This window comes from Cyrtonyx montezumae, unplaced genomic scaffold (assembly GCF_038088225.1).
Source record: "Cyrtonyx montezumae isolate F1298 unplaced genomic scaffold, pur_monq_1.0 scaffold_24, whole genome shotgun sequence".
Lineage (NCBI taxonomy): Eukaryota > Metazoa > Chordata > Aves > Galliformes > Odontophoridae > Cyrtonyx > Cyrtonyx montezumae.
In genome coordinates, this window is record NW_027071981.1 from 9593180 (window position 1) to 9609461 (window position 16282).

Genomic DNA, 16282 nt, shown 5'->3' on the forward strand with positions numbered 1-16282 from the left:
AACCCACAGAGCCTGAACAACTGAGACATGGAATCGGTCTAAAAAATACAAGTTAAAGCCTAAAGCTGTTCAATAAAAGTAGGATACAAGCATGTTAATGCATTACAGAGATGTATGCATTCCTTTGTACCATGAACACCATAGAGACATGTTCTAGCTATCAAGGTACGCACTGCTAATAAATAGAGCAGCCTGCTTTTCCCTCCAAAGCAGAGGTTAGTGAGGTTTCTGTGGAATGCAAAAAATCTTCAGGGAGATGTGAGCAAGAACTTCTGAAGCACCCCTGCCTCATTCCCTATTTTAGCTGATAACAACAACTACGTCCCTTCAGCCCGGAGGACACCAAACAGATGAATCTACACCTAGAACCAAGGCCACCTTTTGGCAGCCCGACAGAGAAAAAAAAATTAAAAACAGATCTGTCAAAGCCTTGACCAAGAGTCAGACTCCCCATTTTCCAGTGCAATAGCATACTGCTAGACAGCATGGATGCCTCTGCCAGACAAACAAAATGGCAAGCAGCAGCTGCTGCAAATCCACTGACCAAAAGGGGAAGTATTCCTCAAAGGGCACTTTGTGGAGGCACAGCTCCATGTCCAGCCTGTACAGTCTTTCTGTAAAGTCCTAGATGATCATGCTCTGAATTCTACAGTCTGAGCCATAAAAATATAACACGGCAATGACACACACAGAAAAAAAATCAAGAAAGCCAAAGTAAGCTTATTTCTCACATGAGTACTATCTATATAAAACAAACATCCCATAAATGTACTCATATTTTATGAAAGAGATCTATCTAAGGACCAACATTAAGTTAGGAGCCAAACTTATAAAGGAGCAGAAGCCCTTCAATTAAAAATCCACATGCAATCCTACTGAGATCTGGGAGAGGCTGTGGATGTTGTTTACCTCAATTTTAGTAAAAACAAAATGCTGTCTCCCACAGCATTCTGCTGAAGAAAGTTCCAGCTCATGGCTTGGACAGACATATAGGTCACGGCGTGAAAACCTGGCTGGGCACATATGGACACAAGATGATGCAGCAGTACTATCATAGTAATAATTGAGGAGAAAACACCATGAAACTGTATATGCATTGCTTGAACAATACAAAATAGTAGAGTTATGACTCGTTATTTAGATTCAAGACAACAGCCTCCTCTTTTTGCTGAGCATAAAGCCTTTTCATTGTATGAAAGTTACGAGAAAGCAATATGAATGTGGAAGATATTTTTTTGTCCTGGTGAATAAGATCCTGAAAGGGCTGTATTCCCAGCTACCACTCTGATTTGTTATCCTGTACTCTGGGGAAATGACATCATTTACATCGTATAGCTTTACTGTTTCTGAAATAGTTAAAATTGTATTCAGCTACATAAAGGCACACTGTAAAATCTGTTAGTATATATAGAAATCTTTGCAAACACTAAGAATACCTCAGCATTTCCATACATCTTATTAAAACAATTAAAATCCCAACTCATACCTTTAAACAAATTTTAACAGGTCTGTATTTTGTTTGTGCTTTCAAAAGCCTTTTTATTTTTCCTTGGTGTTGTTTTCTGTGCAGTGAAATAGTATGAAGTCCTGAATCTGCAAATGCACACAGATGGGGACTCCCACACCTATGATTTGTCCCACTGGAACACAACTGAGCTGCTTGGGCAAGCAACCAGGATGTGTACAAATATGTAAAACAAAATTCTACATTTTCTTGTAGGGTATTCTGTCTCAGGGGTCACTAACATGGATTTGAAAGTGCTGAAGAACATGGCCTGGGCTTCATCCACCATGGCAGCAATATACTGCAAATAGGAGATTTATAGCTCCTGGTATTCAGATAGAGCGGGTATTTTTTAAAACCAGCACTTCAGCCTAGAGAGAGTTGTTGTTCTGTTGGGGAGATTTCTTGTTCTGCTGTCATTTTCTTACACAATCTGCACTTCTTTTACGACTCTCCACTTGCCAAAACAGAAAAAGAAAAGCAAAGATTTCCACAGTATCTTTGGTGGCCAAAGAAAACTCCAGGGATGAGGCAAGTATTTCAGCATCAAGCCTATGCCTCCTAACAGTGCTGTGGCTGCAAGGTGAGGAGATTTACAGACTCTCTACTTATACCTTGCTTGCTCAGTAATTTCTGTATATCCATAAATATTCCAGCTGTAAGACCAGACTCCAAGAAAAGAGTTCAGCACTGATTATTTCCCAGTAGTTAGCAAGGAAAAAAAGGGTTAGGCTGATCAGTGCTCATTTTCTTCAGCTGCAAGGATGGAAATGCCAGAGAGTACAGCATGGGTAGTAACTTCCACTGCTGGAGTTAAGTTTGCTTTCTTGCATAGATGAGTGTCCATGGCTCTCTTAGGCTCAAATGTTTCTGAGTCTTTTGACACGGGCTCTGTCCTCCAATATGCTTACTGGGCTTTGAAATGCAACAGCCCAAAATATTTGCAGCATGTAATTGCATAGGTGAAAAAAGAAATCAAAGTGAATCAAAGCACAGAAATCCATAGTTCTCAAAGCCAAGGCAAGCAAGCAAGTTATTCCAGGGATCATTTCTAAGTGGTATAATCATTTCTAAGAGATATAGCATAGAATACAAAACCAATAAAAGGCTTTCCAGTTTGATACAGAAACTGCTGAATTCCCTAATCTACTTGTGTGACAATCCCCCTTAATGAAGGAAATCAAACCAAAGAAATACATATCACTTTCTCCACTCTCTCTTCCTCTTCCAGTCTTCACAGACTAACACCACATCCTATTAAACATTACTAATTACTATTTCAAAACCAAAAGCGTTTGCTGAGCATCACTTTAACATACATGCCCTCCTTATTCCACTCAAAAAAAATGATAAATTAAACAGAAAACTTGGATTTTTTTCCCCATCCCATATTTATGTACATAGAGTTTTTTTAGAAAACCCCTGAAGATTCACAGATTGCATACGAACAAATATTTTCAAATCAGTTCTTATTAATTGTATTTGAGCAAAGCATCGCATCAGAAATCACATCATTGTATGTGCTATATGGAAACTTCACATCAGTAAGAAAGTTACCAAGACAGTCTTGCATAGGCTTTCACTGAACAGGAATTCTAGGCAAAATATGTGAACGTGCTGACTAGCAACAGCATTCTTGTGCAGATAAGATGGTGCACAGAGTGGAAAGCTTCAGCTCGCAGTTCACCCAGCAACCGCACGTTCAAAGTCCAGGCTGCCCTGACCTTATCAAATTTTGAATGTGCTACAGTCAAAGATAGAGTATTATTTAGCCAGTCCAAGCAAAAACATGAGTTCAGAAAGCCTGAAAGTTATGGAAATATGCTAACGAAAAACAAGGACTAGTTTGTGCATGGTTAGATTGAAGGCAGGTTTCATTTCATGCAGGAACGTATCTCCCTTTGCATGTAATAAAACTGTAAATTCTTTTCTGGCTACCCAGGAACAAATGCATCAAAGTGGCCTGATAAGGTAATGAAAGATAAGAAGCATCCATATATTTCAGACTGAGCTCCCAAAGCGCGTGAGGACGTTTGGAAGAAAATATAAAATAAAGAGAACAAATCGCAAACTTTCCTGATCCTAGATGCTAAAAATCAAAGGAGCTGCAGCAGAAGGAAGGCAGAAGTTGGGCTTCTTATTATGAGTTATGCAAGACAATTAGAAGAAATAATTTTCTGCACTTTTATATGAAATCCAGGCTTGACTCTGACCTATAATTTGCAATAAGCTTCATTTTAAAGATTTCACTGCTAATAAGAGCAGTCTAATCAAACCATAGGTAGAGACTGAGAAATAATTTTCAGGCTCTGTCTGGAAAGGTCAGTATCTCAAACAAAGAAAAGTGACTTTTCCTACCACAGTTTTGCCTCTCGTAGTGTAAAACTAATATACCATTATGAAAAACAATACCTGTATTTTGTGCCCAAAGAATCTTGTTTAACAAATGCACACACAAATAGATTGCCAATCCACTGCCACCGCAACAAACACATTGTTGGCAGAGGTCCCCGCTGCCATACAGTGAAAATGAACTCAGCTCTTTCCACTGAAGTTAATGAAGCTATGACAATTTAAATTAGCTGTGAACCTATCCCAATTATCTTTTAGCTTGCTTGCGCAAGGACACTCAGGAAAGTTAAGAGAACTAAATAAAAAGCTGTCAAGCTAGAGGAGACTGTCTAAAGCACAGGGAACTTTGCATGTGTTTCTTCCATTCCTTGGTTAGGTGATTGAGTTTGTTTTCCTTTGCTATGCTAGATAATCTGGTTCAGTGTCACTGAAGCCTCTTCTATATATAAATTGCAGGCACTTAGAGCAGTTATTCACTTCAGGACAGTATATTCACTGGAGATCTTCTTTGATATGACCACACTGTCTGTTGTTTTAGCATTCTTCATCTACTTTTTTTTTTTTTTAATCTCCTTAATCTTAGCTCTTCACATATCTAATGTTTTCAGTGATGTTCCCAGCTCGGTGAGACCCTCCTTGGCATGTGGGAAGAAAACCCTCCAGCTGCACAGCTGACTTTCTCCTGCAGACTTATCAGGTGACACATTTTGCGCGTGAATAATTGCATAATTAAGCAGGGAACTTTTGGAATCATCTTCCACTAGAAATCTTCAGCATACATCACAAAATACTGCTGGCAAAGTTTTAAGAGACACTGCCTGGGTTTCGGGGGTGTTAATAAGATTTACTCTTCTGTACTGTAGTGCTGCTACGACTGCTAAAGGCCAGATCCAGAAAATGATTAACTGAAATTCCCCAAATGTCGTTTATAAACCAGAGCGAGGAGCTGAAAGTGTAGTGCATGCACGAAGACAGAAAGAGGGGAAACTGAGGAGCTGTTGTGGCTTCATGATGCTAACAGCAGCTTATACCCCACTGAGTTTAGTGAGATGCCATTAAGAGCAAAGGAAGGCAGGCTGCTACAGGATACTGGTGAATTCAGAATTTCTCATGTCTGTTTTTTTTAATCCCCATTTTTATCAGAGGAATAGAAGATTGATCCATATCCCCCCATTGTTATGTCCAATAAACTTAACAACTTCTCTCTTTAAACCACATTTTAATTTGAGAGCTCCCTGTTTCTGACCTTATCAGAACTTTCCTCTTTTGCTCAACCTTGGTATCAAGAAAGTTCGCCAAGCTCTTATCAGCTCACATTTCATAGATAACTTCATAACCAAACGAGACAAAATTTGAATGGGGACACACCCAAGATGAAGACATTCTGTTTGAGACAGAAGAAGGAAGCTCAACAGCCACAAATGACAAGTTTAATCTTCCAAATACTTTAGGAAAAAAAAACCCTGATATTAATTTCATTCAATAAACAAGCTATCATTTTTTTATACGTAGATGTAAAACAGATCATATTTAAAATGTCAAACTAGGAGACCTTATTTTGAGACACGATGCTGAAAAGACCCAGGAATCCCATTCATCTGTTAGCAGTTATGGGAAGTGACATGAGCCTGGATCTTTTTGGGTTTGAACAGCGTTTCAGATAATGTAAAAGTAAACATGTGCTTCACTATCTATCTTCACACAAATCTTTGATTCTGAGCATCATTTTTACTGTAAGTGTTTTTCTAATCCACACTAAGAAAAGCAGAAAGAGTAAGAAACTTCCTCATCGATGAAGTCCCTAACCAATATTTCTCTCCTTGGTTTTGTTGTTCCTAAGAATTACTTGCCTTTTTACAAATCATGGATTTCAGAGGTCACATACCAGTGCTTCTCTAAGTTTTGTTTTCTAAACTGGAATATTTTTAAACCTCCTACAATGAGCACTTCCATCTGACAGTCACATTGCATGACTTAAATGCTTCAGAATACTGCCTAAGACAGTGAAAACAAACTGTCAGTTCAGTTGGTGAACAGAAACACCTTCTGTCCTAGGGATACCTGTTTGCATAGGCAAAGGATCTCCAAAAATGCAACGGAAGTAAAGCCGCTCGAGACAGAGTTGGATGCCAATTTTACACCTCACATGAAACCCTTCTGTTATCTGTGTCCACATGCAGGACAGAAGCTTCTAGAAAAGCCAAGAATCAAGCACGAGTCCCTGCAGCTGACCCCAGTGGCTAACACCTTCATAAACCTTCATAAAGTCTCAATGTCATATGCAAACAAAAAAAAAAAGCAAGTTTTATCTTACACTGTTTCTCTGGACAAAACTTAGTGATTTAACAAGTCGTATACTGTCACTGCATTTTAAGTGAAAGTATTTTCATTTCAAAGATGAACTAGATACACGTTTACACACGTATGCATCTTCAGACTAGAGCGTGCATTTCAGTTATTACAAGTCAGGAGGAAATCATGCACGTGTATTCATTGCCACAGTACCACAAACAGGCCAGCAAAGCGTGGTGCAGCTTGAAGCCCCTCATATTGCACACAGTGCACTTCCTCACCTTGAAATGCTTCTCAGTCTGCAGAAACTGGATGTTTCTATAGAGATACATACTTGGCAATTCATACTAGCTGAGGATCTGCCCTGCAGAGTTTATTGTCCTTCTTTAGTGTCACTTCCTTCCTTGGGCCTTCTCTTTATTGTCTTCTTATGCTTAGCTTATTTTTTTTATTCTCCCAATGGAAGTGTCAAATACAGAACCCAACATATGCATTGGACCTCTCCAGCACTGTACAACTGGTGATTGCACATCAAGCTCTAGTGCATTCAGCTTCAAAGTGTGAACTGGTCATAAACTTGAAAAGAGAAGAACATTACTGTAACCACAGACTTTTTCTACACTAACAGAAGCAACACTGGTTGAAAAGGAAACGTTTTTAAGAAATTTGGATTCAGATAGCATAGAATACAAAATGAATATGCTCTGCTGTGCAAATATTATCATCCCTTCTGATAAGATGTAGATTTATCATTTAACTACATAATGTACTTCAAAGCTCTATGGATCTCGTGATTTTGTTAGCTTGGTTTCTTCCCTCCACACCCTGTATTAAGGTCGGGCCCACCAGTATAAACACCTGAATAAGAGTTGTAATTACTTGAAAATTTCAACCTTACCTGTGAAAAAGAAAGAAAAAAATCTAATTGCAGAGTTACTGAGAATGCAGCTCCTGTTCGCATCGTTCATAGCTTGTGTCTCATGGAAACAATGGAAACACATCTGACTCATTTGGTCTATATCACAGAATTTTCTATTTCAAGGCAGCCACTGTTCTAGTGGGCAGACATCTACTCAGCCTTGACTTGATAGTCTAAAATAAATATCCTTGAGCAGTGGTACAAAAACACCTATGCAGAGAGAAAAAAAAAGAAAATAAAATCCCACTGTTTATAGTTTGCGAATACTTGGGAGAAAAGTTTCAACGTATATTTAAACTGCTCTGCCAATGGCTAAATTGGTTAGTGAAGGTTGAGAAGGTATTTTTTTAAGTACAAAACACTGCGTGATCAAGGCTCACTCTTATTAATTTTGCCTGCAATTTCCCTCTCTTTCAGGCAACACTGTGACAGATGGGTGCAAAATGACAGGTGTCAATGGTTGTCAATTATTTCAGTCATCTTAGCTGCTCCTTTCTAGAACTGGTAGCATTCTCCTGTTGAAGCCTCTGGCTTACTAACACATCAAACAGCTTCTCACAGGGGAACTTTTAATTGGTTGACTGACACATTTGTGAGGTTTTTTTTTTTTTTTAAGTAGCTCTCATTCTCCAGAGATGTTTCTTATAACATCTCCGTGGCTCAGAAAGAGGCAAGCAGAAGGTACCTGCTGGTCCACAGCTCCCTGCTACTATGGGCTAAGGACAGCTAATCATCACAAGTGATGTTTAGAAGCAGTTGAAAATTAGGAAATTAACCAAGCTGAAAACAGTTTTTCCTTATAATGAATACAGTATGAACAAATTTGATTTCATAATACCTTTTTTAAAATAATAACAATTATAAGATACAGATAAAACAGTGATAATAATATTGTCACATAACCCTGTGGGAATGCAAGTGGAATTACACCAAGCAACCCTTCTCCATTTCTCTCACAAAGCTGCCAGGTACTGTTGCTTTATATTGTTGGAGATATGGTACTGCTCAAATGGGTGCACCTAAATACTAGGCTACTGCTCTCTACTTCCCTGAAGTATTGTAAGTGTGATTTAAGGCATTTCTCAGATAAGAATCTCAAAAGCATGGAAGGATACAGAAAGAGATGAGTAAGCTTTCCCTGCATCTCTAGTTGTATTCCCATTTGCTATGCATACAATTCTGTTTAAAGTAGTTTGATAAATTCCTGGAAGGATCCCTTCTATTTGATAACAAACTATTTTTGTTTGTATAACTTTCTCAAAGCAAGATTTCTGAGGACTAAACAAAATCTTAGTAAATAATAAGGATGGACTACAAAGCTTGACACAGCATCTTAAAACTGCTTTAAGTCTTCAAGGCGTGAACAATCACAGGTAATTGATCAGTCGTTTCCCTCCTTCTGAGGGGAGCTGAATCATAGTTAATACACTGACACAAACGAACCTAAATTATCATCTGAACTTCCTGTCTCTTTTCTCGTGGATTGCCTTCAGTACAGTAAGTCACAGCCTTATGTATTTATCACAAGCATTTCACCACCTATGTACATATATATATTTATTCCTGTATAACTCCTCTACCAAGCAAAGGTTGTAAAATAAAACAGCTAATAACCACCATCTGCTCCTGCAAAGTCATGGGGGAGTCCAGCTGCAGAGGAATCTCAAATGAACAAGCTTCAGCACACATGCAGAGGTGCAGCAATCTTCCCCAGAGCTTTCACAAAAAGTAGGCACTGCAGAACTGGAAACCTGTGGTTTCCAAGCCCTGCTCTGTATGCCACTGTATGGCAACGGTTTACTCTTAAGAGGCTGCAAACCTTCTCTCTCTGCTGCCCTTGCTAAAGCAGGTGCTGAGCCGGGAGCAGAGCCTCTGCTCTCATACCATGCAGCAAAGCTCACACTCCCTGCTGAGCATAAGCTCTCACTGTCAGGAAATAACTGAGAAAACATCACAACAGCATGTACCAGTGGCCAATAGGTCAAAAACCTTATAAACCTCTCACCACCACAAAAAAAAAAACAAAAAAAAAACCAACAACCCAAAGCAATCAGACAAAAATCAGCCACAGTAAAGATCAGCGTAATAGCCAATTGATCTGTAAGGACAAGATTTTTATTTTCATCCTGATCTGTCATTTTCTACCATGTAACGTATCTGCTTGCCTCTGTCCCAACTTAAGAAATAGCTGTAGTGAAACAGAAACACACAGAAGCAAAAGTGCTTGAATTTTACCGAGCTTCTGTTCTCTCTCCAGTGCTTTCATGTGTATGTTTTTCAATATCTAAAACTAGGAAAGACACCAAGATAGATGAGGAAACCCATCAAGACCACATAAGAGAAGGTTTAAGGATCAAAATATACCAAAGAAGACCCTTCCTTCATGTCAAGCCATAAGCCACATCCAGCACTTTCAGAACAAGTTCTTAAGAGAAACAAAGCACTTTGTAGGAACTGTACTTGGCAGGGAGAAGTCAGTGCTCATGTCCTGCAGAGTAGACTGTTGCCAACTACGCTTCAGATGCCATGCTGGTCCAACAGCCCTTTTGAATCCTAGATGTGTTTTGAAGAAATACGAAGAGACCATCTTCTCTTACCAGCAGTGCATTTGCAACAGCACCTGGAGTGGTGAGGTCTATTCCAGTCAGCTGAAACAGCCCCACTGGGTACTCAGCACCTCTCTAGAGTTCCTATCTCACTTAGAACGAAGATCTAAGGCTTCCCTGTGACTTAACTCCTCAGCTAATGCGTTTGGTTTTAATTGCATGAGCACCATACATTACAGAGTATTTGTGTACAAATTCTTGAACTATGCTGACATTATCCCGGGCTACACTGATTTACAAGGAGCAGAATTACCTCCTGAGGAGACAAAAGTTGGTGTAAGTGGGAAGAGTCAAGTCAAGAGATTCAAGTACAGTATTTCCACAACACTGTAAGAAGAGAGGACCCAGCTGATGCTTGTAGTCACACTGATGTTGTAGTCAGCCCATCTCAGGAGCATGGTTGTGCCGGGGCACCAGCAATTAACAACCTTAACTAACCCTAGAGAAGTTAACAAGGATTTGCTGGAAATGAATCCAATTTTGCAAGCAGGTGCTCTTTGGCAATATAAAACTCTATTTATTTGCAGAAATAATTATAAACTGCTTTTTTTAAATCCCTAGAAGGCAGACCTTAACTGTGTAATCTGAAGAAACAATCAAAGCAAAATTAAACAAAATTAGCAGTGTATGCCTGGAGCACAGTTCGCTCAGATCCTAGATGACCTAATTCACAGATGGATTATTTTTCCCTCTAGTTGTGAGAATGATTTAAACTTTTACTGACCTGTGGTTAATTCAGGCATTTTTTCCCAATTTATAGAGTCCAGTGATTCACTGAGCATAACAACTGCTCCTTCTGAATAAAACAAAACTTCCAGGCTAGGAAAACTGTGGGGCAGTAAGTGGGGGTATAGTGTGGTCTGTAAGGTCAAGATATGGATGTATTTTTCAACTGACAGTGTATCATTCTTCTTCATATCCTCCCACTGAACTTACCGCTCCAGTTATAAATAGAAGGGTTTATCCAGGATCACTCCTTTCACTTTTGCTTTAGAAACTAATGATGCCAGACAGCTGTGGGTGAAGCAAGGGGCAATATAATCTGCTTTAAAAGAAATTAAAAGGGAAACAATTGCTTGTGCAGGCGTCTGACATTGCATGACTTCTTTTGCTCGCCTGTGCTAGTGACACAGAAAACAGCTGCCATACAGTATTGGTCATGAAAATAAGAAGTTTTAAGATAAATAAAACTCTTCCTCAAGTAATGCAATACTGTATCTTTACACAGTCAGCTCCCTCCAAGTCAGTCACGCTGCTTCTGATATGGGAGAATCACTCTCCAAAGCTTATCTCAGTCCTTTCTTTACTGCCTTTGTGATTTCAAAACAGAAAACAATAAGCTGCTTCTTGGCAAATAAGCCTGAACCTTTGGGAAGGCCCTGCAGCACAGACAGAAGAACTCACTAGGTTGTTGTAGTACAAGAGCAAGCTGTAAAGAAACCTTACAAAGCATCAAGTTGCTGTCACAGCACCAAGGAATCCCATTTAAAATCTAGTCTGTACTTTGTATTACACTACACTACGACTTCTCTTAACAGAGACTTGAAAGGAAGCATTATAAGAGTAAGGGAGAGGAGCTTCCCACTGTAACCAAGTGCCAAAGGATGCACCGTGCTTTTCCACATCTGGGTGTGAAGTTCCCCAGTGTCCCCCTACAAATGCAGCCCTTGGCATACCAAGCATCAGCTATGCTGAAAGCCAGCAAGAAGGCTGCTAGCACCCTTCCCTCTCCCTACTTACAGTTCTGTGGCATTGGTAGGAATGTCCCGGGGCAGCTGGACCACCTTGCTCTCCTGGCAGATGAATATCCTGCCTGCACAGTGGCACGTGTGGTGCTGGCAGCCAGAGCAGCTGACCAGGATAATCAGCAAGCAGGTGAGACCCAAGCACATCTCTCTCTCCACATTTGTCTCCTTCTCCTCCATCTAGAAGGAAGGAGTGCGAAGACCTCACGGTGCAACTCGGAGACGCCCTTCCTTGAAGGTCCGCCCTAAAAGCTGAGATGGAGCACGTGACTTCTGGGAGATGCTTTCTCAGCAAGTTTCAGTTCATGGTCAAAGATCCTTCGTGGGCTTTCAGTAGGATCGAGGGAAGCAGTCCTGATTTTTCATGACAAAACTGTTTTAGAATATTTATGATTTTCCTTTTTAAGTGTCGCTGAAATCACAGGCCCCAGTTGAACAAACCAGAATGCTTTTGATGCAATGTGTACCCACAATAGAAAGGGAGCCTTCCATCTGAGCTATGATATTTTGCACATTTTGTTTGATAAGACTAAGGGACAAGTAAGTATTTTTATATCCTACAGCCCAGGCATTATTACCACTGAAGGAAAGGTACTATTTATGTTCCCCTTCACAGACCCAAGAATCCCTGCTTTTATGTTACTCCTAGGCAATATATATATATATATATATATATATGTTTGGGTATATAGTATTTTATAGGGTATATAATCTATTTCATGTGTTAAAGGCTAAGGCTATACAACCCTGAAGCCAAAGCCGAATAACACACCTTTATTTTTAACTGTTATTTTTCTTTATGCACTTATTCATTTGTCTCCCTTTCTCCCTGACACCTTTAAAGGAACCCAAAGGAGAAAATGCCACAACCCAAATGATATCTGAAGACTTGTAAGCTAATTTCATCATTGGAAAATAAACAGAATAAATATTTGTCACACAACAAATGGAACAGCTTCAAGAATGATACCACGATCATAAGGTCTTCGCATCTTTGAGTCCTTTCTTATTCACTCTCTGGCTGAGCAAGATTATCTTCCTTGTTGCAAATATTAATTCTTGTGGAAGGGACCTTGCTAACACATTCTTGTCACTGAGTCATTTTGCACCAGGGATCAGGGTTTGACTACGAGACTCTTGAAATGACACCTTAGTGGTACATGCCTGGTTTTTTTTTTTTGTTGTAATTGGTAAATGGTTGTTTCAGATATTCAGATCTTGTAAGTCATTTGCACAGTATGAGAGCTCACTAGTTGGAACAGCTGAAGAATAACCTTGGTAAAAGCAGCTATCAGGTTGCTGGGTTGCCTGTTTCTCTGTTGTTTGTTTTGTTTTATTCCCTCATAATAACAACTACAAGCTAAGTTAATGAGACAAACTGGCATCTTTCCTCTGAAAAGATTCCACCACTCACACCTTTAAAATAAGTACTGATATGTAGATGTTTGAGAGGAGATGATTAAGGTTTTTTAAATTATTCAATTAAATCTTTAATAAACCTCACAGTAACCCTAATATCACCAAATATTTGTTATTTTTCCCCAGTCATTTAAACATCCTCCAGATGATAAAAGTAATATTTACATAGAAAATGTAAAAACAAAATAAAAAATCATGACAATCTCTTTCTAACATGGCAAGTTCGTAACAAATTGTAAAAGGATTAAATTAGCTATGTTGATGGAATGCCAAGTCCATTTTGTTAAGGCTTCTTTATGAGCATCATAAGAACAGGAGCGACTGCTAGAGGAAAGAGTGACTCATTCTTTCAACATATATGTATATGAAATATGGAATAAACAAAAAAAGACCAGGAAGGAATCTATCTTCCCTCTGCTCTGCATTGTGCAACCTCACCTCCAGCACTGCGTGTGGGTCTGGGTACCACAACACAAAGAACATAAAGGTGTTAGAGATCATCAAAAGAAAGGCTACAAAGATGGAGAAGGGCCCAGAGAATTGGATGTATGAGGAGCACTGAGGCCTCTGTGTTTGTTCAGCCCAGAGCAGAGTAGGCTGAAGGAAGATCTCATGGCAGCCAACAGCTCCTCACAGGGAGCAGACAAGTGTAAGCCTTACCTTCAACCTGGAGTACATCAGTATAAACAGTCGTGGTGTACTGATGAAATGGATAGTAGTTTTTATGACAAAGTTGAAAAAGTGATAACATTCTCTGAATGTCAAAACAAATAACACCAAGATGAAGACATAGCAATTTGATTAACTCCACGTTTCATATACTGAACTACAAAATTTGTTTCTTGTCTTAGTAACAATTCCATATGCAGAAGTTGGAAGATTAAAAAGTGTCACTGGAGACAGAAGGAATATTTTCAATTATTAATAACTTTCAAAACTATGCCAAGCGTGCTTCATTTCAACACAACTGGTGAAACAGACATTTTAAAACATTGGGTCAGGGCCAACAACAAATTATGAGTTTAATAAAGAAGTGGAAGGAGGTTGGCTCCTTCCTGATTTTGTTTAGTGAGGCATTTTTATCAGAATGGTACACGCTTCTCTACTTTCATTTACACAGCAGATGAGAGTGAGATGCCGTTAAACAATACAAAAATGCCCAAACACAAGATTCTCTTGAACCACCAGTGAGATGAAACTGAGGAAAGTATCCAGTTATCACTGAATTCAATAAAATCACACTAGCATGCAAAATAGAAATGTGATTTCATGCATATTAGTGAAAGGATGCAGGGTCATGCTCAAAATACCCAGGGATAAATGAAGGCTTAGAATAATTTCCAACTTGTTATACACATACGATCCAAGGTCTTGAAGAACTGACTCAAGTGTCAATTTTGTGAACCAGTTATCTTTCCTGACTTCTGTCCATCGTTGTCATTAGCATACAGCCTCAGTACTACAGCTCCCTGGATGAATTAATCTGATTATGATCATCCCTTAACAGCTGTGTTACCAGTTCACAGACACCACTGCCTTCCCTACAGGAAAAAAATACTGAAAGAACAAAAAGAAAAATAAAAAGCCAAAATACCTCCAGGTCTTTTCCTGGAGTGTCTGGATTCACAGGCAGCTTCCAGATCACCAAGATCTGCCAACATGCTTGAAAACCAGTTGCAGGAGATCCATGACAGCTCCTTAAAGCTAGTCCTAAACACATCCCGCATCTTCATAACACCACAGTGTTTCATACCTTCTTCTCAGCAGGTTGTTCAAAGCAACACAAAGGGCAAACTAGTGCTTCCACAGGCACGTCCCAGCTAGACAGATACTCTGCTACCGCTGAGGATTAGGTGCCAGGAAAAAGGTCTCCCTTATGGAGTTGGCTGTCTGTGATGCACCATCACTGACATTCCTACTAGCGAAAGTATCACTGCAGAGATGATGATGTTTTCATATATTTATAAGAGCCTTATCTTTGCATTCCTCTGTAGGAAATCTGTGCTCCAGCTGGCAAATTGGTCTTGAGAGCATAAACTGTTTTCTTGAGTAAGGAAACAAAAATTTCCCCAAATTGATGCGCTGTAGCAACAGACATGCAATTAAGTGAATCGTGACAGAAACAACATTATGGATTATGTAATTAAATGACTTCTGGGATAGACAGTTAGTTCAATGTTACATGGTCACAGAGAACTCTTTAAACACTGAAGTAAATGAGTCTAATTAATAGGATTGGCCTCTAATATGCATTGATCTAAGTCCACAAGCTCTGAGCAAGAGGAATTGTGATGTTTTGTAGATCCTATCATCTAACCAAAGTGTCTGTCACCCAAATTGTTGGAGATACAAAGATAAGTAAAAGGAATAATCTCAGCTCTTTTTCTTTTGTCCTAACCAAACTTGCTCCAAATACATTGAAATGACCCAAAATCTTTTCACTGCAGTGCATAGACACTGTCAGCTCACAACTTCAACTCTTCAAGAACAGGTCCTCATATGACAAAGTTCACCATGTACTGGAATACCTCAGTCTGCCAGCAAGCAAGTTTGTGGTTTGCAGCAGTTCTGGATTGTGCTTTTGTTTTGAAACACAATATGACACCTAATTAAGTTAACGAACTTTCTATTGACGTTTCCCAGTGTCAGAGTTTAATTACCAAATTCCACTGTAAGATTGGATTTTCTTAACCAGAATTGTTTTGTAAAATGTGCAGGTAAATAAATTACCTGTATGAACACGTAACAAGCAAATCATATCCAAAAGAAGTTTATCCTTCTGAGCGGAGATTTCTCACCCTTGATGATTTCCAGCCCACAGGTTCTTCCTGTGGGCTTACAAACAACAGCATTTATTTTCCTATCAAGCTATGATCAGAAAAATGCGCTTTCTGTGCTGAAAAAACTTACAGCGTGAGACATAATAGATGGACACATAAGAGGAAATTGTTAAGAAAGTTTGACATAACATTTGCTTACTTCTTGAAAGTGATCAATTGGGGTTTTTTAACCGGATAAAAAAAGATAACATTCTCTCCTCAGAAATTATCTTGTAAGCAGTTCCTTTCCTTTTCCTTCTAAGCTTTATTTTTTCATGAATTGAGATTATTTTAAAACACATCTGAATAGCTAGACTTTATCTTTGCCTACACTGCTGAGAGCATAAAACATTAAGCTAGCCTAATAAAAGCAGTACCTTATTGCTTTCCCAATTTTCAGACAGCTGCTTGCATGCAGCCTGAACTGAAAAAGGGATGAAACTGGGACAGTAAATGAGCCACCAGAGGGAGTACATTCACTCAAGAAAAAACACTGGTATGAGGAAAGGATTAAAAATTTGATGAAATTACTCTCACACAGCTTTCCTGTGACTGAATGCCCTTTGACTTCAAAATTTGACTGTGATTAGTTCTCTTATTAAATAGCATCTCTGCAGACCACAGAG

At 39.2% G+C, this 16282-nt stretch overlaps 1 protein-coding gene across 1 annotated transcript in view; it reads right to left on the reverse strand.

The window, feature by feature from the left end:
• Positions 1 to 11598, reverse strand: part of FSHR (follicle stimulating hormone receptor) — a 74654-nt gene extending 63056 nt beyond the window's left edge. Inside the window, exon 1 of the mRNA XM_065739411.1 lies at positions 11414 to 11598. Coding sequence (XP_065595483.1) covers positions 11414 to 11598 — 185 coding nt within the window. The remainder of the gene's footprint in view (positions 1 to 11413) is intronic.
• Between the last annotated feature and the right edge of the window lie 4684 nt (positions 11599 to 16282).